Source organism: Phasianus colchicus, chromosome 7, assembly GCF_987193195.1.
Source record: "Phasianus colchicus chromosome 7, bPhaCol1.hap1.1, whole genome shotgun sequence".
Classification (NCBI taxonomy): Eukaryota; Metazoa; Chordata; class Aves; order Galliformes; family Phasianidae; genus Phasianus; species Phasianus colchicus.
The window spans coordinates 8,610,300-8,636,387 of record NC_143442.1 but is presented as its reverse complement, the minus strand read 5'-3'; the positions used below and the strand labels follow the sequence as shown (position 1 = coordinate 8,636,387).

The 26,088-nt window shown below is 48.7% G+C and overlaps 1 protein-coding gene across 2 annotated transcripts; it reads right to left on the bottom strand.

Annotated features, from left to right (window-relative positions):
- Positions 1-300: 300 nt before the first annotated feature.
- STEAP3 (STEAP3 metalloreductase) lies at positions 301-21,024 on the bottom strand. Of its 2 annotated transcripts, none has more exons than XM_031590701.2 (5): positions 20,883-21,024; positions 11,129-11,612; positions 10,144-10,671; positions 8,805-8,969; positions 301-3,603 (listed from the first exon to the last, which is right to left on the bottom strand). In XM_031590701.2, the coding sequence occupies exons 2-5, from the start codon at positions 11,609-11,611 to the stop codon at positions 3,313-3,315; spliced, it is 1,467 nt and encodes a 488-aa protein (XP_031446561.1). In that variant the 5' UTR covers position 11,612; positions 20,883-21,024; the 3' UTR covers positions 301-3,312. The 2 variants fall into 2 exon arrangements, with proteins under 2 accessions (XP_031446561.1, XP_089999737.1); XM_090143611.1 differs by lacking the exon at positions 20,883-21,024 and adding an exon at positions 20,578-20,696.
- Between the last annotated feature and the right edge of the window lie 5,064 nt (positions 21,025-26,088).

The window sequence follows — 26,088 nt, the reverse complement described above, 5'->3', positions numbered from 1 at the left end:
CTGAATGAAGTTATTTTTGTTCCAGTGCTGCAATTGCTGTGTAATACCTCTAGCCTTGTGTATGTATGCACTTGTGGCCTCCCATGCGCATAGCAGCTCTATAATACAGACCCTGGCACGCTGGGTCACAGCAAGGATCATCTTCACTTAGCTTGATAGCAAGAACCTACCTGCTGGTGTGTCTTATCTCTGGGTTGTTACATTGCACATACTCCTCCTATTCTCTGCCACTGAAATCATAGTGTTGTTTAGTTGGAGGGCGTGAAAATATCCAAATGAGTTCAGTTTTATAGGCTTGTTCAGAATATCTTTTATGTAACTATAGAGGTCAGTAAAACTGGCCTTACAGCTCTTCATTGGTTCTTACAAATCACAGAGACGCACTGTAGGCAATACAGAAAATAAAAATATAAGAATTTACATTCCAGTTACATACTCTGCAATAATATATACATTTGCGTGTGTGCATATATGCAGAGAATTTCTAAGTATAAAAACAATTCATTGAGAAATTTTAAGCTAACCACACCGAATCCCCTCTCCACAAAATTGTGTAGGGAAATGAACATTCAAAACCACCTCAAATTACTTTTCAGTATTCTGGAATCAGAACAAATGATCCAAACTCCCATGTCAAAGGTTTGAGAGACCAGATGTGTACAGAGGGCACCATCTGAAATGCGATTCTGTGTTTAGAGGAATTGGTTTCAGACTTCAAAAGATACAGTGACTGGCTGGCCAGTATGTTGGCACAGGCATCGCCTGGAGCAGTGTGATGGATCTTTTTATAGATGCTGTGGAGCTGTGGGGATATTGGGCTGGCTCATCTGTCACAGGTTGGCATCAAACTGGAAAGAACTGTGCTGCTTCATGAGTATATCCAGTGCCCATCTCTACTTCTGCTTGTGAAAATTGTCCCTTTGCCATCAATAGGAAGGACATGTGGGTGCGAAAGTTGTGTATATAAGCCTAAAGTGCAACCCTTGTTCTGCTGGGCAAAATGGTGAGTCTTTAGCCTTGAAGCATCCCACAATGAAGCCACACCTTCCCCCTTGAATACAAAGCCTGCAAGCCTGTGTAATGCTTGTTCCTTCCTGTTCTATGTTTGGCCAACAGGCAGTTGTCTTGCCTGACCTAAGGATGTGAAAAGCTTAGCTTAAAAAAAAAAAAAAAGACATTGGAACACTTTATTGTAAACATAAAATGTGCGTACTTGTGCTTTTATGTTGACTTTGCTTGATGATGAAACAGAAGCTTGCTGAATCCCATTTTCCCTCAAGCATGAGTTATGTTGGAGTGGGTGGAATTATACTCATGTGGAAGTGCTTCAAATCCATGTGGAAACTTAGCCTACCATTCATCCACAACTAAGTAGTACTGCACAATCAATCTGCTTGGTGAGTGATTCGATGAGGTGCTGATCTGGGTGAGGCTGTGGAGGTGGATGGGTAAACCTGACTAACAGCAGCTTTCTGAAAGGGACACTTTCACAGTGTCCCTTCCATGTGTTGCTAAAAAAAAACCCAATCAGCTGATTATGCAAACTTGGCATTTCCCTCATGTTGATTTCCTTTTGCTTAGTGAAAAGAGGTGGTGGTTGGAGACTTTACTGTAAGCCTTATGCAAAACCTAAAACCCCTCGATATCATTACTGGCAGCTTGAGCAGTACTTGCAGAGTATTACTCACTATTGTCATTTAAGGCTAAACAGGGAAAATTCTGAAGTTCCTCTTCCTACAAATCATCCAGTTTACAAGAGCAGTATTGGCTCATAGAAGGGCTTGAGTACACCAAAGTTGATCCATGTTTTCCCATTTGTTTTAACTGGTCTTTTAAAAGCTGCTTTCTGGTCCCACAAAGAACACCTCATTTCATGACATGTTTTTCAAAGCAAAGTGGAATGCTGAGTGGTGCCTTTTACTTAACTGCAAGGAAATTAGGCTATCCCACTCACATCCTTGTGTCTGGTCTTGCTGAGGTAGTCTTCTTTGTGTCATCTCAATTGCTTGCTTTTAAGTGAGTTTTTGTGAATGGCTATCCACTCTCTATATGAATGACTTGGATCTCCAAAACCTGAATAATTTTTCTGATAAAGAGCAAGAGCTTGAAGGAACAGAAAGTGAAAGGTAGCAAAGGAAAGTAGGGCAGAATTCTTGCCCTGGACCTCATCCAAAGTGTGTGTGAAGTCCAAAGAAAAGCATTTGATACATGCTTTGTGGTCTAGTAAGTGACTTTTTAGGGAGCAAGGCAGTGCAGGATGGTGCCCCACATGTGCTATTCCTGTATTCTCATGCTGTGATCAAGACTCACCAGTCCCTTTGCAAGACAGTTCGAAGACCTTATCGCGCTGCTGGTGAAGCCAGTAGTTTTAGAGATGCTGTTTTGTTGTCTAAGCACGCATGTTCAGATGACAATGATTTCTAAGAGCTTCAAACTATTATTTGATGTAGGGCTTTGGTTTTCTTTGTGAAATTTTGTGAAGCGGCACATTTTTCTTCTTCACTCTATTTCCATCAAATACTGCCTGAAATGGATTTAGTAAAACAGAGAACATACAGCAGCAGTTGTCGTCTCAGAGACAGCAGTGCAGATGGGGAGTGTGGGTGTTAGGGACATTCCTCCCTTCAAATGCTTTCACACTAGTAGCAAAGCTGGTTTATTTCTGCGGCCTATAAACATGCATCAGGTAGAGCCTACAGGACCAGATCTGCTGTCTGTATTTGAGAAAGCAGATACTTGGATTTGCTGTCAGGTTTGGATACCTTTACTAAAATATGCAGACACTACATAACAGGGATATTGTTCTGCTTGTGGCTACTTCATTAAAGAGACCAAAGCCAGTGACAAGTTGTGTTTCTAAAGCTCACTGCTTAGGTTGATCCAGACGCTCAAGAAGCAGGATGTCTCTGCCATCAAAAAGCCCAGAAAATCTGTGCTTCTTCATATTTAAAAAAAAGAACAAAAACATTGACATTTATGAGAGTAGATAAGGAAGCAACAGAGAAGTACTGCTGTAGATTTGCCAACTAGCATCCCCAGTGATAGAATCCATCACTTTCCCCTGTATATTAGTGTTGCTAGCTCAGCTTTCACGGTGATTTTTAAGGCAATATTTGTGCTAGCAAACCAGCAGTATAATTTAAATACCACTGCCTAAACTAGTTTCATAGTAGTCCATTTTCTAAAGTCACCAGATTTTATTATTTACCCACAATAAAATTATACCAAAACATACATATATTTAAGAAAAAGGAACACCTTTATAGAAATGTTGATAGTGCTTTGAAATCCTCTGTCACCGCTGGGGTTCCATCAGACGTTGCTAGAGGTCTCCCCACTCGAATACTCCCCTGTTGCACTGGGCAGGACAAACTTGACGTACCTCCCCTTCTCCCAGCCTCTTCTGATTCGCAGGAGTCTGTGCTGGATGCAGGGCAAACTGAAGGCAACTTTTGCTAGGATCACAGTACATGGGACAAGCAGCGTGAGGGTATAGGTGGGAGGCAGGTAGAACTTATATTGGTTCTCATCAAAAGCCCTTGACCAGCCATATGTGAGGGTGTGCAGGGTGCTGATGACCAAGGCAATAAATCCCAGGGTAGACTAAAAGGAAGAGAAAACACAAAGCAGTCAGCAGAGGATCTCGTGCCTGTTTTCCCCTGTAAGAATATGCAGCACAGAGAAAGAAGTGAGTATTCCTGTGTTTCTCTGATAGAATAAAATGCAACTGGAAACCAGCTGTCACCTACAGGAAAACTGCAGTGTGCCAAGATGAGGCTATATGATGGACTAAGTCCTTGGAATGGGGAGTCAAGAGCCCTTTGGCCATTGAGGGAGGCAGCAAGGATGTAGCCTTGCTCTGCAGACCAGAAGATGCCCCATATTCAGCTGAGACTGTGGTTCCCAAGCATCCACAGAGACAACATTTTCCCTGAGTATTCCAAGAATGCTGAGGATTGTTCTCAAGGGGGATTTCAAACTATAGTCCCCTTGCTGGTGGTTTCCTACCTGCCTCATAGGTGGTGGCTCTGAGCTCATCCCAGGCACGAGCCCTCCCCAAGGGCCACCAGCTGTATTTTCAAAGAACAGCATGGGTGTAGTACATTATCATCCACATTGTCAGCTGGACAACTACTTCCTTCAGAACATCTCTTTCTGGTTTTGATGGCTGACAAATCATTTTAAAACCCAGATAACTTTTTAATGTGTACTGTATCATTAATAACAACTAGATCAAGGCTCCTCTACCCTTCAGAGTGAATTACTGAAGCAGCTGAGTGGACTGGGCAGACACTGAAAGATCTCTAAAGTATGCCCCATATCTATGCACTTCACTTCTACAGCACCTCTCCAGCCATCATGTGGGTGTCCGGAAGCCCTGCCAAATTAGGGAGCTCTTCTCTCTGTGTTGCACCAGCACCACTCGAGGTTATTCCCAGATCCAGCAGCAGCCCACAGAATCACAGAATTGCCAGGGTTGGAAGGGACCTCAAGGATCATGAATCTCCAACCTCCCTGCCACACGCAGGGCCACCAACCATCCCACCTAATGCTAGACCAGACTGCCCAGGGCCCCATCCAATCTGACCTTGAACACCTCCAGGGACGGGGCATCCACAACCTCCCTGGGCAGCCTGTTCCAGTACCTCACCACTCTCTCTGTAAAAAGCCCCATCAGCTGAAGCCCACATATCTGATTCCTCAGTCCAAACCAAGCCCAAATGGAGTCAAAATTTGCCTCACTTGGAAAATGAAGGTGTTTGCTGGGATACACCAGGCAGCTGAAGGAGATAATGCTCTTAGCAGTGGGCACCGACCCATGGCTCACCCATCATTTATCAAATCTTAGCTCCCCTCCAACAGGCAGAACATCCCTAGATGGGAGGAGGCCAGAGGTGCCAGTGGGAGGCTGATCTGCAGAGCACAGCTGTAAGGCAGGGCTGGGAAAAAGGTGAGGAGTGATGGCTGAGGGCAGCAGGTGCTTTTGGCACTGGGTGCAAGGTGCCTTCAGGTGCAGTCCAGATGGGGCTCCACGGATGGCAGAGGTGTCAGAGCTGGAGATAATTAGTTTGTTCCTCTACAGTTTCTCTTTCAACTGCTGCTGGCACCAGGGAAAAGCAGAAGTGGAAATTAGTAGGACAAAAGACGACCAAACATCAGAGCTGTGCAGTGACCCACCTTTGTGCGCAGCAGTAGGGCACACAGAACAAAGAGCTAATTAGCAATAAATGTGCAGGTGAGCAGGTGACAGCTGGACACAGTGCTGGCAGCTCCTCAGAGCAGAGCAGTGACACAAACCAGGGCTCCCTGGGGCCAGCAGAGCTTTTACACTGTCACAGCATGGGAAATGCGAGGCTGCTGCAAAGGTAAGGTGGTAAAGCCCCCTGAGAGATGGCTCTAGAAGATGGGATCTTTCTAATGCAGGTTTAGCTTGCACTGCCCATTCTGGATTGATTTTTCTCTCTCCCACCTCTCTTCAGTGTTCAGGAGATGTGCTGAGATCAGTGAAGGTGACTCTGTCACAAGTGGATCATTTATAAATGCCTGTGCAGCATCCAAGGCAAAAGGCACCTTCCTAACACATACAGGTTTCTGACTTCTGCTGCCATTAGTCCTGTAGAGTTGTTAGCTGTGTGGAAGCTGGCTCTCACTTCATCATCAGGAGGGCTACAGGCACCTGATGACAGATTCTTTGCGTCCTGCAGTATGTGAGCTAAGAAGGAAATCAGGTCAACCCAACCTTCAAATTCCAAGAGGATTTTTCAGGGTGGGGAGATAAAGGGAATCATATGCATTTTCACTTCTCCACCAATTAGATTTGATTTGTAAGTCACTCTTACAATCTTACAATCTCTCTTGTGAGTTGAATTGCATCTGAATTGTTCCTGTTATCTAGTGCCTAGATCCTGTATATTTTCTATTAGTCAAAACTGGATATAGAGGGAAGCTGTACATTCAACGCAGCTGTATTTGCTAGCTGAAAGTCATGTATGTGCAGGAGTTACTAAAAGACTGTGATTTTATTCCAAATCCTTAGCAACAGCCCAAGTGTGATTTTTGCCTATCAAGCAACAGATGTGTATTTTAAGATAATGGCAGTACCCCGTGGTACTGAGAGGCACCCACAGTGTTGCTGGAAAATGTGAGGTGTGGGAAACTCCAAGTAAGGAGTGGATCAGAGTGGATCCTGGCTTTTAGCAAGCCCCAGCCCTCACTCAAATGTGAGTGCAACTCCTATCAAAAACAGCAGCCACCTCAACAGAAATGGCAGTAAATGGCTGCAACTTTGGGGAGACACTCAGCAAAGACTGCTGTGCTTTGTATTTTCCAGGTCTTTCCTTTTTCACAACTAGCCACAATGCCTCTCATGCACCATAATAGGTTCAAGTGTCGGACATTCCCAGGGCTTGAGAGTAAAGCCTTGTTCTTCACCCCTTGTATTTACATTACAGTGTCACTGTGCATTAATATAGGGAGAGTTGACTTGCTGTATGTGAATGTTACCCTCTAGCACCTGGGAACGGCAGATATATCTGCTACTCATTTCCTCAAGTTGGTATCACCAACTTATTGAAGAAAATCATCTATACATTCCTCATTAAAAACCAAACAAGCAATGCCCAACCTGGAAGCTAACATGATAAGAGCCTCTAATCCCCTCCTCAGGCACATTGCCATTCGTACATCTCCTGCATGTCATCAACTGGGAGCTGGTGCCGTGCTGCCATGCCTCTCCCCACATCCACAGAAATAGGTAGGAGTGATTTTTCCATGCTCTAAGCCAGCCAGTGACTGCCTGGGGCAGCCAGAAGCTATTTTGGAGCAGAGCATCACGTACTGGTGCCAGAGCTGACATATCATTGGAAAGACCCAGGGAAAGATAGCAAAGGGCAGAAGAGACAGCTGTGGAATGTGTGCTGGTAGAAGATACCGTACACGTTGCATAACACAACAGCAGCACCCCAGGAGAGCTGCCTAGGGAGGCAGAGGGAGATGCAGGGAGGTTTCAGAGCCTCATTCCAGGCTATAAGGAATTATTTCCCTTCATCTCAAATTCCTGGTATGAAATGCCTAAGCCAGGACAAGAGTTTATCCAGTGTCCCAATGGCTGCAGTGCTCCCCTGAGATGTAGTGCTAAGAATTAATTTGCTCCTGCTGTCTGATAAGAAAGAGGGATTTAAAGCCAGATCTCCCTTCTCCCCAAGGGACAATCTCTTGAGGTCAGGCTCTCTAGGTGAGGCTACTTTATGCATTGTAAATAATTACTCAACAGCTCACAGCAAGAGAGGAGAAAAAGAGATGAACTGACTTACTAGCTTGGAGATCAGGGCACCTGTGGGAGAGCAGGCTTCAAACTCCTGCTCTAATGAATACTGAATTATTTATGTGCAGCTGAAGAGCTTCAGCAAGGGAGAATGAATGATGGATATCCACCTTTGCGTGCCCTAACTCTGCATACTCCAACCCCTGAGTGTGCAGAGGGGCTCTGCAAAGGAGGTGTGAGGGGGACCTGTGGGGTTTGTGCGTGCTGGGTGGCACTGCAGCATCACTGGGAGGCTGGTGCAAGCTAAGCTGCAGCTGTGTAGGAAGCACAGTTAATGATGGATTTCAGGATTATGTGATACGACAGGTGAGCGTCTTTCGGGGAATTTGGCCTTAAAATGAGCTCTGAAGTACAGGGACTACTTGAGGTTTTTTCCCCTACTGTTCCTGTTAGCCTGAAGTCTTGCTCTATTTGTATCACTGAGAGTGGCAACCTTTGGGTTGAGGGTTTGGGATCCCTACGTGGGTCACTGTGGAGATCTGGCCTCGTGAGCCTGGACATCCCTGCAAGTGGGAAGAAGGCTCCTAAACCAATGGGCAACCTGAGAGAAACAAAAGCTATCCAGACACTCCTAACCCATTTTTTAGAAGACATGCCCTTCACTGATCATTCAGATCTGTGTCCTGCACTGGCTGTCCCTATGGGTTATCCATCTGCAGCCTGCTGCAAACTCCCCACAGCATTCCCACAACATGGAAGGCATAGGGAAAAGCGATAGCAGATAACCAGTTCTAAATTACTAAAAAAAAGGTGACGGTCACAATCCAGTTAAAGAAAAAAAATTTGCTCACAATATAAAAAAAAATCCCAGGGAGCAGGGCTTGCCAAATACTCCAAAAGGAGAGATCCCCAGGTAGAGATCCTTTCTCTGTGGCAGCCAGCCCTTAAATGAGGCTTAGGAAGGGGTGGAACCTGATTCCATCCCTGCTGGTTGCACAGGTGGAAGCAATTCACCTGTGCTTCCAGGGCTGGCTGCATCCCTTCTCCAGGTGCTCCATCACTGGTTCAGGCCCTGACTTAGCAATTCACATAGAGAAGGGTATTCCCCTGTCTTCTCTAAATGTCTGCAAAGCTTTTTACCTTGTGTGACTTCAGGAGTGAATGCAGCACTGCTCATGGGTGCAATGTGAGGAGGAAAGATCTCAGAGAATTTTGCAGGGGGCATCACACAGGCAAACCCATGCTGATTCTTCTTAGGATCTCTAGCTAGCACTGTTAAAAGCAGGGTGAGAAAGAAATTCCACCAGCACATTAAAGACTCATTCATGCAAAACTTGCCACTAAGCTCCACGTGGATGCAGATGACATTTTCCTTTCCCTGAGACACAGCACCCACAGTGGAGCACATGAGTCCTGCATGACTCCCTGGAAGCACCACTGTCCCACTGCCCTGAGATGTCCTCTATGGTGAGTGGCAGAGCACCCGTAACACCAGCTGACTGCAGAACCACTCTCCGGCATTGTCACATGTCAACCTTACCTGGATGAAACTGAATTCCCTCCAGTTGAGAGAGTTTGCGATGGATGGAAGTGAGGTGATGGCAAGTAACGACAGCAAGCCCAGGGCAATTATTCCAACAGAGATATAAATCTCCATCCTCCAGACTTCCTCCTCTACCCAGATATTCATCTTCTTCTCCATAGCCTGGCATGACAATGAAGTTTTGTTAAAATGGAGCACGTAGGAATAGAGGAATTGAATTTTATGTGTATTCACTTTGGTTTTGGAAGAAGATTTCCTGGATGAACACTGGTTCCTGGTGCCACTGGCCTCTGCCTGTGGGAGGTACCACTGCCATTTGTCCCAGTTGGATCAGATCTGCAGCCTGCTGGGAAGAACTGCTTGATGCTCGCAGCTCCCATAGCCTGTAACCACAGCAGCAAGCCCCAGAGTTGCATTTGGAAAGATAATTGGAATGAGAAGTCAGTTTAAAGCCACGAAAACAAATACAGATGCTTGAATATGCAGTAGTCTCCTAATAACCTTCATTTTAAGTGCATTTAGTGGGGGAAATTGTTCATGCTAATGGAAAGGAAGATGGGTTTTATGCTTCATGGCAGAGAACAACATTTAGAACCATCTTCTTTAGCCCATTAAATGGGCTTAATTTACTAAACAAAGATGTTGCTAGAAAACAGGAGGTAGAGGGGAAATGGACACAGGATGCTTGCCCGAGACTAATGTGTGACTGTAGCAATTGAAAAGGGGCTGTGCCAGGATGGAACAGAGAGGCTGGAGATGTCACCTGATGGATACTTTGAGCAGGCACTGCTCCCAAAACCAGCTGTCCTGCTCCCAGCTGCCTCCATGCCTCTGTGCTTGGACAAAGTGTTTGGGTGGCTGCAGTGAGAAGCACTTGGGAAACATCCCAGCACAGAAAACAGACAGGTTTCGGGGCAATTCCTTGATCTGGTTCACTTCTGAGCTGCACAGAGCTTCTTGCACCATCCCAGTAGGAGACAGGGAAGAGCAGCAAGAAGCCAGGGACAAAGGATGGCAGAATCACATTCTTCCATGGCACTGCTGAGCTGAATTGCCTGAAGGTGTAGCAATCTCAGGATATAATCGCTGGATAAACACTGCTGAAAGCCTTGATAGGGCAGTAGGGTACTTTCTCATTTCCTTGTTCCCCTAGACTATGCCCAGCTCTTCGGCATTATTTTGTTACAGCACTGGAGGTGCACTGTGATGAGGACACACCTCCTATGTAAACAAATCCTTTGGAAAGCAAACGCAAAGGCCATGAAGCCCTCTTACCCAACTTCTGAATGTGCCTGCAAGATCATTACAGGTGCCAACCGAAGGTTGCCAACATTACCTGCTTGACGGCCGTCTCAATCAGCTGGTAGCGGTGGGAGCGGCGCATGGGCAGGCACAGGCTGTACACGGCGTGCAGGGCTGCACAGAAGAAGCTGAGGAGGCCGATCTGCTTTCTGTGCTGCAGCCACTGGTCAAGCCAGTCTGGAAAGCGCCTGTATTTGGTGCCATAGTAGAGCTGCGAGCAGGCTGCCAGCACACCAGGCAGGTAGACCAGAGACAGCATGACGTAGGCCACGCATGGCAGTGTAGTGTTGACCACCTCGACAGGGATCTTGTAAAACTTATTCTTCTGCTCCCTGATGTAAGGGTGGATGACCTGCCGCACCAGGTTGTAAGTGAAAAAGCAAAGAAAAAGCCCCAGAGCCAAAAAGATGGGGATTTTCCAGGCTGGCAAAAGGCGCAGGGGAATGTTCTCGATCTCGCAGGCTGAGGACATGCAGCCCATGTCCACAGGGGTGAAGCCCATGACCTGAGCAATTTCTGCAACAGTACGCTTGGCTTCTTGGCTATTGGAGCAGATCAGAACCTGCAACAAATGGAAAGATACATATTGGGCAAAGAGATCAAGTGGTGGGAATGAGCTTGGCAGGAGGGATGCTGCACTAAAGGAAGCCTACATTATCATGGAGCATCGTGTGTTCTGGCAGACTTTCTGATGGGGATTTACTGTGGTTGCCAAAGACCTCTCTCCTGGACAGGTTTTCCTTCTTATGTGTACCACCAGTTTGCTTTACTGGCTGTATTTAGATAGAGAGACAATTAAATGATGTTTTTCACTTACACAGAGGCTCCAGGGACTACAAAGCATGGAGTAAGCAGTGTATTTCTTTTCTGATCAAAGAAATGTGCAAGCTGTGTGATGGTTTCTGAATGCCAAAACCAGTACTGATGCTCCTTCTCTGTGTGCCTAAGGCCATTTACTGATGTCAGACCTCAGCTGCTGAAATAGCTGGGATGTGGCACATATCAGAAGAAAGCAGTACCTGCTTATTGCCATCCCTGGCACCAGACTGCAGCGTCCACGCAGAAACCACGTTAAAGCCCTTGACCACAGTGCAGGCTGGGAACAGAGAGGCCAAGTATTCAGCGTTAGATTCTTTGTGGTGGTTGATTTCAGTGTTGTTACTGACATCCACCAGGATCTTGCCCGCCAGCACATCAGCCAGGTCACAGAGCGTGGAGTAATGTTCTCTGAAAACCGCCACAAAAATGACATCCGTCTTCTTCACCGCCTCAGCCTGGAAGGTGACCTCTGCTGCAGAAGGGAAGAGGCAGGCTTTGCGCTTTGGATTGCGGCTGCCCACCACCACCTTGAAGCCGGAGCACACCAGGCGGATGGCCAACGAGCGCGCAAAGTCCCCGCTCCCCAGCACGCCGATGGTGCGGCCAGCTGCAGGCACCACGCTGGGGTCACCCTCTGTGCTCCTGTGGCCAAGGAGGGGCCTGGCCATGTCTCCTCCAGGCATCCTGGCAGGAAAAACAAGGGGAAATGCAAGTTCATTGTGAAGTTCTCGCAGAAACTTAGACCACATCTGCAGACATGGGGAAAATGCCAGTTATGCCACATGAATAGAAGTGCATGAGGTTTTGGGAAGGAAGGGATTCCCTGATGCCTAACTGTAGATGTACAGGGCTGGGTCCCTGTAGCCCAGACCCATCTACTAAACCCACCAGCATGAGTGCAGTAACATCCAGCCACCGTTGGAGGGGGACAAGACATCAACACAAATGGTTTTAAGAACAAGTTTCCCCGGTTTGGGTGATCAAACACCTGCACTCAGCCATCCTCTGCTGGTCTTACTTGCATCTCATGCTGCAAAGCCAGAACAATCCTCACAGCTGCCAGCAATGGGAGCTCTTGGAGCCCTATAGGACCAGGGCAGATTGTTTGAAAAGCCCTGGTGTCCATGGGGATCTCCGGGCACACAACTGAGAGAGCCGGGGGTTTCTTTTGATTTGTGGGAGCAGTAGCAAAGCAGAGAGTTTGAGGTGGAATGAAAGTGTCCTCCAAGTGGTAAGTAAAGAGAGCTGCGGCCTTTGCCTGTTCCAATATTTGGGTCTATTTGTTCTATTTCTTCAATGAACAAGGAGAACTTTCTTGTGACATTAAAAAAAAAAAAAGTATTAAAATATGATGGGATTTGCTCATGAATGATCTTGATGAGCTTTACAAATATTAATGAATTTTGCCTTGTAACACTCTGCTCTCCATAGCAGATTAGATATTGAGGCCACGAAGAGGCTTTAAGCAAATCAATAAAATGAACAGCATCACACCAGCTGAGCCTGGAGGTCTGGAGAAGCTCAATCAGGGAACTGCCAGGCTGTTCCCATGACGTGTCACCTACAGCTCAAACCTGCTTAAAGAATGCAGATGGCCAAAGGGACACCAGACTTTTAAAGGGCTCAGGAGGTGGCCCAGGGAGCTCGCACACCAGCACACTTGGCTTTTGATTTGGGCACACTGGTAGAAATGGTAGTAAAGACCAGAATTAACAGACTCGTGATACATTTGCGAAAGAGAGAGGTTGGTTTTGGCAGAGTACAGTCTTGCTTTATAGCTGGCACGGTTCTTTCAGAGTGAGGGTGACCATTCAGACAAGTTGACCTGGTCACTGGGCTTTGTTTATCATAGGCTTTTGGAAATGCTCTTTATCCAATGCTTTTCTGGGATTGGAGCAATAATGGTGCATAAGGGAAGAGCACTTCTGCATGAATAGTTACCAATGAGAAACAAAGGGTAAGAATAAGTAATTTTCATAATGGGAATGGGTTGTCATGGGGTTTCCCCACAGATCTGTGTTTTTCCAACATGCTCATAAGTGATTTGGGAATGACAAAGAGAAGATCAAGCTTGAGTGTGATAACTGCTGCTTTAGGACAGCCAAGCTTTATTGCAAGCAATTTGCAATCCTCATGCAAAGTGCCTGGGCACCAAAACTCACTACCAGCACATGCCAAGGGCTGCATATGGGCAAAAGAAGTGCTGTGAGTACACTTTAATGAGCTGTAACTCATCTCATGGGCTTGGTAAGAGAGTATTACTCAGATTTCACCCTGAAGGTTTCTGCTTCTGCTCCAGACCTGTGGAAGGGCTTGTGTCCAAAGGCTGAAACTTTGTTCTGCACCTGTGTCAGTGGTCTAATCAAGGCTGCTACCTGTGCACACACCCCTGCATTAGGTATAGGCCATACAGATCTCAGTTGCTGCAAAACAACATGAGTGTAGCACTGTAAACACACAAATTGAACACAGAACAGAAACACATAGGTGAGGTTGGAGATGAGATCACTTGGGATTTCCTGAAGTGAGCAGCAAGCCCACAGGTGGAGCTCAGGTCCACGCCAAGCCTTGTGCCCTCATCCCAGCCAGGCTGAAGAGCCAGGCTGCAAAACCCTGCTGTAAATACTCCAGCTGTCTCAAGAGATGTTGGGTTTTCTTTTTTGGCCCCTGCTTATCTCTCACTTTATCGAAAACTCACTGCTCTACTTTTAAGAAACCTCCTTGCTCCACCTAGGTGTATTCATGCCCACAACTATTTGTTCTAGGACTCACACTATTGTTTAGCTTAACCACCTCTCCTGCCTACGCAACCCTCTGCTTTTCAGCAACCTGCATGCATGAAATGTTGTCCAACAATAAAGACATGTCTCTGGTGCCTGGCCGCTGAAACAGGAAGCAATGCTCAGGGTGACAGAACTTCATAGAATCGTGGAATCTTTTGCATTGGAAGAGACCCTTAAAGACCATCTGGTCCAACCCTCCTGCAATAAGCAGGGACACCTACAGCTGTATCAGGTGCTCAGAGCCCCAACCAGCCTCAACTTGGGTATCTCCAGGGCCAAGGCATCCACTTGTTCCCCACAACCCCACCAGCCCCTCCAGGGGGCCATGCTAATGCCATGTCACCCTGAGGCAGAGCAGCCACCAGCATGGGGAAGGCTGCAGAGGCCAGACACAGCCTGAGCACTGCAGTCTTGGATAAACCTCATTTATTGATCTTCTCTGTCAAGGAAACTGTACCCCTGCTGAGTTACATCACACAAAGTTCAAGGAGAGCGGTGTCTTAGCAAGGAAGCATGATGATTTAAAGCCCAGCACAGTGAAAGTAAACTAGCTTCAATCCTAACAGGGCAGCAGTTCCATAATTAAATACCAAGTGCAGTGTGAAGCTGCCCTACAGATTGATGGTTAATGACACCCTTATATCACTGCACGGGGATGCTGTGCCTACATCCAGAGTGTTGTGTGCGGTTCACCTATTGCATCTCAGTGGCTGTATTATTTGCAGTACAATAGCAGTGAGCAACATCAGGAGCTCCACTCCACCAGGCACCAGAACAGGACAGAAGGCAGAATGGGATCAGACAGACAAAAGCTGGGTGAACCGAAGCAGTCAAATCTCTGCTGCACAGGCAGAGGGTGGGAGGGCTCTGCAGAAGAAAAGCAGGGATAACTCTACATGTTTTGCACCTGAGGCTTGGCAGGCTGTTAGCTTAGGCTGGGTGCCAGGCAAACACAGCTTTCAGAATGCTTTCCAGCAGGACGGCCGTTCTGGGCTGAGCTGCTGCAGGAGTCCCTCCAGGTGTGGCTGCACTCCCTGTGCCGTCAATCTGCACTCAGATAATGCCCCACTGCATTATCTGGGAAGCTGGTGCCATCGTTATCCTCCTTCCACAGACATGGGGACTGAGATACCAGCGATAACGGGGCTCCAGCAAGTTTGCCTGGGAAGACCCAGATATCCCTGACCACTTGTTTAACAACGAGACCATCTTTACAGGACCCTGTCGGTTATTCTGGGCAGGGGACTACAGCCTCGTGGTTCCTGTAACCCACAGTCAGTGCTTGGCATGTAAACCCAGAACAAGGCTAACCTACAGGGGCAATGCATGCATTCTGCTTCAGTTCTGGACCAAAAGAAAAATAATCAAGATCCACTTCCCTGCCTTCGTATTCAGGTTTATCAGATAAAATCATAGAATCATGGAATGGCCTGGGTTGAAAAGGACCACAATGATTATCTAGTTTCAGCCCCCCTACTACGTGCAGGGTCTCCAACCACCAGACCAGGCTGCCCAGAGCCACAACCAGCCTGGCCTTCAATGCCTCCAGGGATGGGGCATCCACAGTCTCCTTGGGCAACCTGTTCCAGTGCTTCACCACCCTCTGAGAGAAAAAACTTCTCCTTAATATCTAACCTAAACCTCTCCTGTCTTAGTTTAAAACCATTCCCCCTTGTCCTGTCATTAAAAGACAGGTTGGTTTTGTAATAGCTCCAGTAACAGAAGTTTCTTAAGTATATCACTGAGTCAAACTGTGCTGAAGAACATGGCAGCAATCTCATAAGGAGCTCCTTGCCATGGTGCTGCGCAGCACAATGAAACTGGCTCCTGTTTGTCCAAAACCTCATCTCTGAGCTCAGCTCACATACAGACTTAGAAGGCAGCACCTCGGCTCGAATAACCACTTCTGTGTCTTTCCCTGAGGTCAGGTTTTGGTTAGACTGACCACAACTGAGTCTTGAGTAGATGCAGTGCACGTCCTTACAGAGCCACATCACGGCTTCAGTTTCGGTGTTGGGAGTTTATCTGAGATAGATGGTAAGATTATCTGCATCCCTTGATGGGCACCAGGGTGGAATGAGGGGAATGTCACTTTGTCTGCACCAAGACAGTTCCTGTATGCTACAGAGTATGGTCCCCTCCCCGTATTCTAGGGATGGGGGTGATCTCTGTCCCCAGGCCATCTATCTTCACGCAGGGACCTTCACACTTCCTGTGCTGACCATGATGCTGAAGTCCTGCAGCTCCTGTCTGCAGAGCCTGGTGCTATCCATGGAGTTGATGCACCAAGAAGTCGCTGCTGGAAAGATGCATTCAGCACCTGAAGTCTCTGTTCAGGTCTTGCTGTGCATAGAAATACTCATGTCTTGGCTACAGCTGTTTTGTTTCCAGGGGAAATAAAGCATGTAAGTCCCTGCCGTACCCAGAGAGGCCCTCCAAAGAGCACAGCCAGTACCACGTACCTGCTGAGATTAGCACAGATTTAAGTACGAAAAGGGCTTATCCAAAGCCAGTCAATCTCAGCTCTGCTCATACTTCAGGAGTTCTCCCAGCCTCGTCCAGGCTGACTGCAAATAACGTCTGCCCTGTGGACAGCTCACAGATGAGTGAAGAAGTGGAAAACAGGCTTGCTACCTCTTTCCATTTCTCTCCTTCCAAAGCAGACAGAGCTAGCTACCCTTCCCAGCAGTGCAAACCAGGAACCAGCAAAAACAATAAACCAACCGTCTGTATTGCCTCAGCCAGAACAGCAATGTCGCAAACCTCCCCCAGGATGCCAGCCAAGCTGTGAGAATGAGGAAATGCCAGCAGCAGAGCCCTGAGGAAGCCCCAGATCCCTGTCTGCTGGGGCACTGCTGGGTGCTGAGGCTGTCCCCGGCCACATGGTGGGAACAGAGCTGCTGAGGGGTCCCAGTGCTGCAGCATGCCCCCACCATCACACTGTGCTTCACCCTCATCCCTCTTCCTGTTCCCACCTCCCAGCACGCTGTTTGCTTTTGCACAACCACACAGCACTGTTGACTCTCTGTGCTGTGCCCCTAACCCCATCCCTGTGCTGCCTGGCCGGTCCCTCACCCGCTGTCCATGCGGTCACTCAGTCCAACCACATGGGACACAGCACATGCTCTGCTCTTTCTGACCTCCCCTCCAATTTGTCCCACTCTTTAATTAGCCCCTCTCTCAAACATTTCCTCTATGTCACCCACAAAGCAAGCACGTCCCTCCCTGCATCACTGCCTGCTGATGACAACGCAGCTGCCAGCCTCCTCCACCCCCTCCGCTACATACCTACATACCCCCTCCAGTTTAATCATTGATAAATACTGAGGATGTTGGGTTTGGAAGCCAAAGGCACGTCCCTGACCACAGGATGTTCTTCACCGTGACCAGAACTCAAAAACATGTTTCAAAACAGGGCAAAGCGGAGGCTTTCCCAGAATTTTCCATGCTCTGCTTTTCCCACACCAACTCAGACATTTTGGCCACAGTTTTCCTATAGAAATGCACCAGCCTGTGGGCATCTGGTAAGGTTAAACTGATGCTGGGCAGAAAAATCACCCATCCACAGTATTGGCTGGGGCTTGACAAAACTGGGAAACAAACTTTTGGTGTACAAGAGACCATTCTGCTGGTGCCCGCCACATTGATGCAGTGTGGAGAGGCCTGACAGGGACTTGGATTGGGACAGAACTTCATAAACTAGGAATCTGAGGTTTGGGAAGCCTAGAGGTCTCACTCTAAGGCCATGGGGAGCACAAACCTGAAGCATCATGAGGTGCTGGTGGAGCAGTGCTGATGCTGACACAGCACACACAACTTTACCCGAGAGATGTGACTCCGAATAAGAAGGTTATTTCTCCATCAAGGGACAAGTGACAACAACTTTAAGTGCTATAGCGGAATCCTGCATGGCTTCTATTCCTTTCTTCTGGGATCTTTGCTTGCTTGCTGCTCTTACCACACTAACAACTACCTCACAGTGACTCACTCACTCACTCACTTCTGAGCTCTCCCTTTCCTGCAGCAGAGCAGCAGGGTGAGCCCTGAGCCCAGCAGCCCCCCAGGGAGCTGCCAGACCCCGCTGTTCAAAATCTTCTTTCTTTCCAATAAGGACGCAGAGGAATTGCACTGCCTGCACATGAAAATATTTGGGTTGGCTACTGCTGCCTGTTAGAAGGGCCTCCAAGATCAGCATGCCCTCTGGTTTTGCCTCTCGCAGCAACTCAGAGGATGCAGAGGGCTTTGTGGGGCAGAGGGTGGCCCAGGGGGTGGTTTGGGGTGGAGGGGAGAGAACATTTCCAGCATGAGGCCAGTGCCAGCTCGCTCCTGTGGGAGCACAGCCTGTCCTGTGCAATGGCAGGAGAAGCAAGTGGGGTCTTGCCAGTCATCCCTTGGTGCTTTTTCTTTAGGGACACTGAAGTGCTAACATCCTGCTGTGAATCAGTGCTGCCCGTGCAGTTTCAGTAAGCTGTTTTACATCTCCATTTATTTTCCCTCAGTCCTTCAGGTGGGTGCTGAGGCCAACAGGAAAGGCGGAAGAGGTGTTACTGACCTGGGAGGAGCTGAAGGAAAAGCAAGAGAAGAGGGCAAGCAGCTTCACAGGGAAAGGAGCATGAAGGACAGTGCCTACAGACATCATGCTGCCTCGTGAGTGCAGCCTTTGCTTTGCCTGAACACACTATGTGCCCTTCAGGCACATCCATGCTATGCCACGGACACACCTCTCTACCGAGCAGCTGCAATGGGCGCAGAGGTATCTTGGGAGGAAACGCCTTCGGTTAAGGCAGCAGCACACAACAAATGCCTGGTGAGTTCTGCAGCATGAGAGAAACCTGGTCCAGGCATGCACGGTGTGCACAGGGCCCCAGCTGTCTCCCATTCCTGCAGTAAGGAGCTCATTGATGCTGCCTACTCAAGCAGGTACCTGTTAGTGATGGCCAGTGGTTGACATCAGCACACTGCTGTGGGTGCATTATCTACAGACCCATATTGGCAGACCACAGTCTGTGGGGAACTCTCAGGAGTTTTTGCAAAGGCTGCAGAGGTGATTGTCCCTACTCTGCCCTTGAGAGGCCACATCTAGAGCACTGCGTCCAGGTCTGGGGCCTCCAATACAAGAAATACAGGAAGCTGTTGGAGAGGGTCCAGAGGAAGGCCACAAAGATGATCAGGGGACTGGAGCACCTCCTCTTTGAAGACAGGCTGAGAGAGCTGGGCTTGTTCAGCCTGGAGAAAAGAGGCTGCAGGGTGACCTCATTGCAGCCTTTCAGTACCTAAAGGGAGCCTACAAACAGGAGGGGAGTCAACTCTTTACAGGGATAGACAGTAGCAGGACAAGGCGAAATGGTTTTAAGTGGAAGGAAAGATTTAGGTTGGATATCAAGGATAAGTTCTTCACTGTGAAAGTGGTGAGCTGCTGGAACAGGCTGCCCAGAGAGGTTGTGGATGCCCTGTCCCTGGAGGTGTTCAAAGCCAGGTGGGATGGGGCCCTGGGCAGCCTGGTCTAGTATTAAATTTGGAGGTTGGAGACTCTGCCTGTGGTGAGGGGCTTAGAAATTCATGATCCTTTAGGTCCCTTCCAACCCAGGCCATTCTGTGATTCTGTGAACTAAACTGAAATGCAAGTGTTACCAAATCCAGGCTTCAGACTCGCTGGAAGTCTGAGGACCTGGAAGAAGATGGAAGAAGCTCAGGAATTCCTGAAACCTTGGCCAAATTTTTAAAAATCTTCCATTGATTTGGGCTCTGGAGTACCCAAGGGCTTTTGAGATGGGATGTTGGCTCCCACATCACTGCTTTCCAAATGTTTTATCCATTCAACTAAGCTACATTCCACTTAGATGAAGATGGGAAGCACCCTGCAGTCCACCGCAGGGGAAATGACCCTATGGAGAAGCAGTAACTTAAAGTTTGGAAATCTGTCCTCTGTTGTGACACTGACAGGAAACCTGATTGTAATCAGCAATGGTAAACATCTGGATAACAAATTGGTGGGCTTCAATTCCATAATGTAACATCTCACAGCCATCCCTCAGACCTGAGAGCTCTTCCACTGCCCTACTTCTTCCACCACCGGAAAAAATGTGTTTCCCCTCAATCTGAAGCTGCTTTCATTTATGGGTGTAGCGCTGCAAGGTTGCAGCCAAAGCAGAGCTCCTAATAATAAAATGCAAACCAAACAAAAGCAAAAGTAAAAAGCAAAGCAAACACAAATTTTGCTTTCAAGAAGCACATTTTCCTGGGGCTTGCTGCGTTTTCTTTTTAAACAAAGACTTGTTGAGTCACCAACATTTTCAGCTCCACAATTATGGAGGAAATCGAATCCGTGCACTGAGTATTGGATCCTGCATTACCGTACATTTGTTTTATAGCAAATGGGATTTTAAAAGAGGAGAAAACGTAAGCCTGATTTCAAATCTAAAGTATTTTAAGTAGCTCAATCTTGTTAGCCCTCCATCTCCTCAGCCTGCAGGAACACTGATACCGGAGGAGCAACGTTCCCCTCTCGCTGTCTCTGGTTTCTCTCCCCGGGATGCACTTTCCAAGGCACCACTTCTACCTGCAGCGCTGGGCTGGTGCTGTGGGGCACTCGGTGCTCTGCCCGCAGCTGTCCCACCCATGGGCACAGCACGGGGACAGACCGAGCCGGACCACCCCGCCTATGGGGCAGCCCTGCTCCAAAGTCACCCCTCCAACTCCGTCACAGCTATCACTGTGCGGCACAGCGACACGGAGCAGACGGAGCGCAGCGCATCCGACCCTATTTCCTTATAGGAACCCCCAGGGGCACTGAAGCAGCAGAGCCGCTTGCTGCTCGCCCCTGCGGGCCCGCGTGGCTCCGGCCAGGATGTTTTCTCTTTTAATACCTCACTGCCCGATTTCTCCCGGGCCGGAAGAAGTCATCACTCATCTCCACGAAGCGTTTGCAAAGCTCCCGCTCTGGCAGCCACCGGCAGCCCCGTTCCCTTCCACCCAACCACTCCTGTGCGCGCACAGCCCCCGGCCCCGCACCGCCCCGGCACGCCGCCAGCCCGGCCCCACCGCCCCGACCCGGCGCCCGCCTCCGGCACCGACAGCGGCGGAGGCCCCGCGGACCTCGGGCCGCTCCCTCCCTTCGCCGAGCTGAGCCGCACGGCGGGACCCGGAGCCGCAGCCCCTCGGCCGCACTCACCTCTGCGCCGGGCGGGCAGCGGGAGGGCGAGCGGAGCGGCCGCTGGCGGCGAGCGAGGCTTGCTGATGTCAGCCCGCGGCTCCGCCCTCCTTGCCCATGTGCTGCCGGCGGCGCGGATCGGCCTGCCCGGCCCGGCCCGGCCCGGCGTGGCACGGCACACCCAGGAGGCACGGCTCGGCGTGCCGCAGCACGGCACAGCAGCGGGGGATGCGGAACGCGCACCCTCCGGCCCCGTCCCCGCTGCAGCCCCCGCGCCGAGGTTAAGCGCCGGGCACCGCGGCGGACGTGAGACCCGTTCGGGGCAGAAGTCCCCCCTTAATTCTCCACGTATATGGGCGTTTCGGAGCCGGCGAGCGTTTCGTTTTAATGGAGGGTGCGGCTCGGTGCGGCCGTGGCCGTGCTATCAGGGGCCGTGCACCTGCTCGCGGGGCTGTGAGCGGGGAGCGGGGCAGATAAGCGGCCTCGTCCCGACGGCGCAGAGCTCCCTGTGGCAGCGCAGTGCCACGCTGCCGGGAGAGAGAGGGCGAATAACGCGGTCAGAGCCGCGGGGATTTAACACTGACCCCTCTGGAACCTCATCTACCCCTTCTCTGGGAGGCTCTTTGCAAAAGCATCTTTGGGAATGGCTTTATCTGCCGCTCTGATGCTTTTCAAACTGATCTCGGGACGGTGGCACAGGTGACGGTGTGGGCTGTGGGACTCTCCAGCAGCTGATAAAGGTATCCAGCCACCCTGTGCATTTCTTGGTGAAGTGACTTCCGTGCCACAGACGGTGTTCTGTGTGGAGTCTAGGGAAGAAATCACTGAACTCGGTTTCACTTTCAGGATTTTGTTACCTGTCCTCCTGCATCATAACTGGAAAGGGTTGCCCAAGGAGGTTGTGGATGCCCCATCCCTGGAGGCATTCAAGGCCAGGCTGGATGTGGCTCTGGGCAGCCTGGTCTGGTGGTTGGTGACCCTGCATGTAGTAGGGGGGTTGAAACTAGCTGATCATTATGGTCCTTTTCAACCCAGGCCATTCTACGATTCTATGATCATGTAAAGGACACGGTTGTCTTTTGCCTGCCCTTTTAGTTTATTTACAGAGCCCTCACTCAATGCTATTCCCTCCCTCAGTCACTGAGATTCCCTTTATTCAGTTCCTTTCTACTCTCAGGGCTCTTGCAGTCTCCATGAGCTGCTGCAGTGAATTCCCATCTCTGCCTTTAGAAGCACTCGCCCCTCTGACATCCCTTTACCCAAAGTGCTGAGATCCGCTGACTTCTGTGACTTTGCTCCCTTTTCATAAAACAGTAAACTTTTCTTCTTTTTTTTTCTTTTCTTTATGTCCCTCAGGTATCATCCACTTTTCCACCTTCACCAAATCCACGTGCAGGAGATAATGCACGCTTCATCCTCCCCTCCACTGCTCCCTGCCTCCAGGACCAGGGGCGCTTGCACTGATGAACACATTGCTCAGGGACACACTCTTCATTTTGCTCTTGGTGTCCTTTTTCCTCTGGGTGAACCACCCAGAGGTGCAGCGTCACAGAGTGCACCCAAGTGGTACCTGGGGGGATACCTAGACTAGAAGTGCCCACACCTAGGTGCCCCTTAATTCATCCTTGGCACCACTTTGTAGCTTAAGAAGTGCTGCCACCATCCCTACCCTGCTGTGCTTTGGGTCGCCCTCCATCCTCAGCCAGGGGCTGCTGGCATCTCTTGAAGAGGTCAGTGGGAGAACGCAGTTAATGAAGACAGCGCTGTCAGAGAACGGACTCCTGCCACTAATCGGCTCCGCTCCAGTTATCACTATTGCAGCTGTGTGGCTTTTTGGAGAAAAATGTATGAAATCAATCAGCTCTTCGGAGGGGAGCAGGTGCGATGCTCAGTCCGGAGCTGCCTGTCTGCAGGCGCCATCTAGTAGGGAAAGTAGAAAACACAGAGACTAAAACGGGGAAGTTGAAAGGAGCTTTACTTTCAGGATCATCATTTCCAGGCGGCTCCTTGCCTACAGTGTCGGGTTGGTTCATTATCTATATGGGTGAATTGCAATACATGGCTTGGACCACAGTGTTCGAACCAGCTCTTTTTATGGCAGGATCCCCTTGCCCAGGACAGCACATTGCTGCTCTTTGCCTGGAGCGGAGCCTTGATTCATCTCCACTTTCATAGATAAAAGCCTGAATTAATTAAAGAAAAGAAAAGAAATCACTTTGACTTCCAGAACACCAGAACCTCCTTATTATCAGAGTTTCCAAAAGTGCTGCAGTAATGAATGGGCTATTCTTCCCATGCAGACCCGGTTTTTGCAGACATTTGCACAATGTACCCAAATTTCCTGCTCCCTGTGCAGTGTGGTGGCTCAGAGTATGAGTCTGACTGTGGGTGCATCCCTGTGAACCACCAAAGTGATGTCTGATTCCCCCATGGATTTCTTATTGGAAATCTGGGATCCCTGATGGCAGCAAACAATGGACAGAATCTGCTCTCCTATTAAACTCTGCTTATTCAAAATAATAAAACTGGGGGCTTTGTTTCTTTGCCTTCTTGTCTTTTGGTCTTTGAAATGCACATGGGAGATGCTTCTAGCTTTTTGTCATAGTCATAGTTTCCCTGAGCACCCGAGGGTAGGACCCAGCTGTGGGGATCCCTGGGGGCTGTAGGGTGGTGTATTGTTGCAGGAGGTGTGGAGCTGATGTGGGATGGTGGCTGTGCTGTCTGTCATGGAGTACTCCAAAGAAAAGGGTTTCTTAAGAAGAAGTACACATGGTCCAGAGCTCTGCTGCAGGTGCTGTGATGCATTCAGCATGCAGCACTTTATATATTGGACACCCGAGGTCAGGAGCATCATCTTGCCTGAAGTCCATCAGTATTGGTAACCAATGGTTCAAACCATGCTTTACATAAGACACTTCCATTTATCATCTAGAAAGGCAAAGAACATCAGTATCTTTTCACAGAGGCAGCCAGCTCATATTTTATCCCTTATCCACCCTTGGCCAACCAACTGAGTCTGGGGACTTGCCTGGGACTCCTCAAGAAGCAGTAGGACACGTCTTCTCCTTTGGTGTTGGTGCCACGTTGGGTCAGACGAGCTTGTCTGGTGGAAAAGGTGTTCCACCTCCAAACACCTCCACTGTAGCAGCCATTTCATACATGTGGATGGCATGGGTGGGATGTGCTATTGCTCTGGCTGGCATCAGGAAGAGGAAGTAATGTAGTGCTGTTGTTCAGCAGTTCAGCAGCACATCACCAGGCCAAAAGAAAACTGCAAAAAAAAAAAAAAAAAAAAAAAAAGGAAAGTGAAAGGAACAAATGCAGAATTTGTCTGTATTAGAAATGCAGGGAAGCATAGGAAGTTAAGAAGATCACAGACAATTGAATTTAATTGAAAAAGAAGATTAAATAAAGTGAGACTCGAATATGAAGAGCTAATTTGGATTAAAGAAACAAGCTGATTGCCTGGAGAAAGAAATTGGAGGATGAAAATCATATTATTTTGTATCTGGGTTCCAGTTCTGTTTATATCAGGACAGTTAAAAAAAAAAAAAAGTAACAACTACTCCAAATGATTTCCCATTGAAAGTATAACCTTTTTGGAAGAGGGTCACAAACCACAGCGAAACAGTGTGCTGATACAATCTGATAAGCTTAGGAGAGATTTAGCCCATGTACAGGAAACAGAGCTTCATAAAGTGTTTTTCTATTCCCAGCATCATCGCTGGTGACAGAAGGACATTGATTTGTCCAAAAAGTGTCAGAATTGGGAGTTCTGGTGCAGCAGGCTGGGGCTGGGGTTGCCGTGCTGTGCATGGGGCAGGTGATGCTGGAAGCTTGTGCATCAGCTACTGAAAGCACAGTTGATAAAGGAATAGTTTTAGGGAAAATGAATAGTTCTTATTCATAGCACAAATGGAAATATACATATATACAGCACACATATGAAATATAAGGGCTTAACTTAAAGTGCTTCCCTTCTCCAGGTTTCCTAATTTCCACTTGGCAGCTTCACCCTTTTCTACAGCACATCCACTGACCAGTGTCCTTCTCCCAGTGGCTCAGGCTGTGTCTCTTGCTGGCCACAAGGCCATGGGCATGTCCCTATCTACCCATCCTCATCCCTGTCCCCATCCCAGTCCTCATTCCTATCCCCATATCTGTTCCCATCCCTGTCTCCATCCGCATTCCCATTCCCATTCTCAACCCCATCTCCATCCCCATCCCTGTGTCTGTCCCCATCCCCATCCCTTTGCCCCTCAGGAGGTGGGACAGTGTCCCGTGGTGTTCAGGGGAAAGAGACTTTGGGAGCACTTGAGCTGGGGCTGGGGAGGACAGGCCCTATGCCCTAAGGACCATGATCTGCTCCAATATTGTGAGCGGTTTGCAGAGCAAAATCCAGCTGTGATTTCATTAAGGAGGCTCTCGCTCCTTGTGCTCAATATTTAATTTAACAGGAGTGTGTGTGTTGGGTTCAGGGTGTTGATTAACCATGACTCTGAGATAGAAGGAAATTACTAATATGGGAAAGTGCAGTCAGTATTTCATGGCGAAGAGTAATTGAGCTAACAGTTGACATATGGAGTTGTGTGGGCAAACTAATTAAATTTTACATCTTCCCGAGCATTTGTGAGTTTTATAAGCATTTGATTTATATATTAATTAAACCTTGGAGTGAAATAAAGAGGACATGACTATTTATACCGCAAATGCGTCCATCAAGGGGAAGTGCTTTGAGGTATTTACAGGCAGACAGCAAAACTCCTCAGTGAGTCTCTGGCTGTAGCCAGTGGAAGCAAAGGAGCCAACACAGAACATCCCAGCTGTGTCCCAGTTGTGTGCCAGCTGTGTGCCAGCCATGTCCCCATCATGTCCCACCATATCCCAGCCATGTACCAACTGTCCCTGCCACATCCCAGCTGCCCCTCAGGGATGATCCAGTGGTGCTGAGCATCCCTCACCATGCCAGGCACTGTGGCTTTGGGCATAACAAACCCTGACAGGGAGGCGTTAAATCCCAGCTGCACTTGAATTATAGAATCATTAAGGTTGGAAAAGTCCAGTAAGATCATTCAGTCCAACCCCAACCCATCCCTGCCGTGCTCACTAACCATGTCCCCCAATGCCACATCTAAGGTTTCTTGAACACCTCCAGGGATGATGACTTCACTTTAGCTTGGGGACACCCTGATGGAGGGGAATGCCTGAAGTTGAGAGTTTGCATTCC

What these genes read in the sequence shown, in the direction of transcription:
- STEAP3 (XM_090143611.1), bottom strand. Translation starts at nt 20,621, where the DNA reads ATGAGTGATGACTTCTTCCGGCCCGGGAGAAATCGGGCAGTGAG. An exon ending in GGGAGAAATCGGGCAGTGAG is followed by an intron (nt 11,613 to 20,577) that starts GTATTAAAAGAG and finishes TTTTCCTGCCAG; the next exon opens with GATGCCTGGAGGAGACATGG. An exon ending in TTGAGACGGCCGTCAAGCAG is followed by an intron (nt 8,970 to 10,143) that starts GTAATGTTGGCA and finishes TTGTCATGCCAG; the next exon opens with GCTATGGAGAAGAAGATGAA.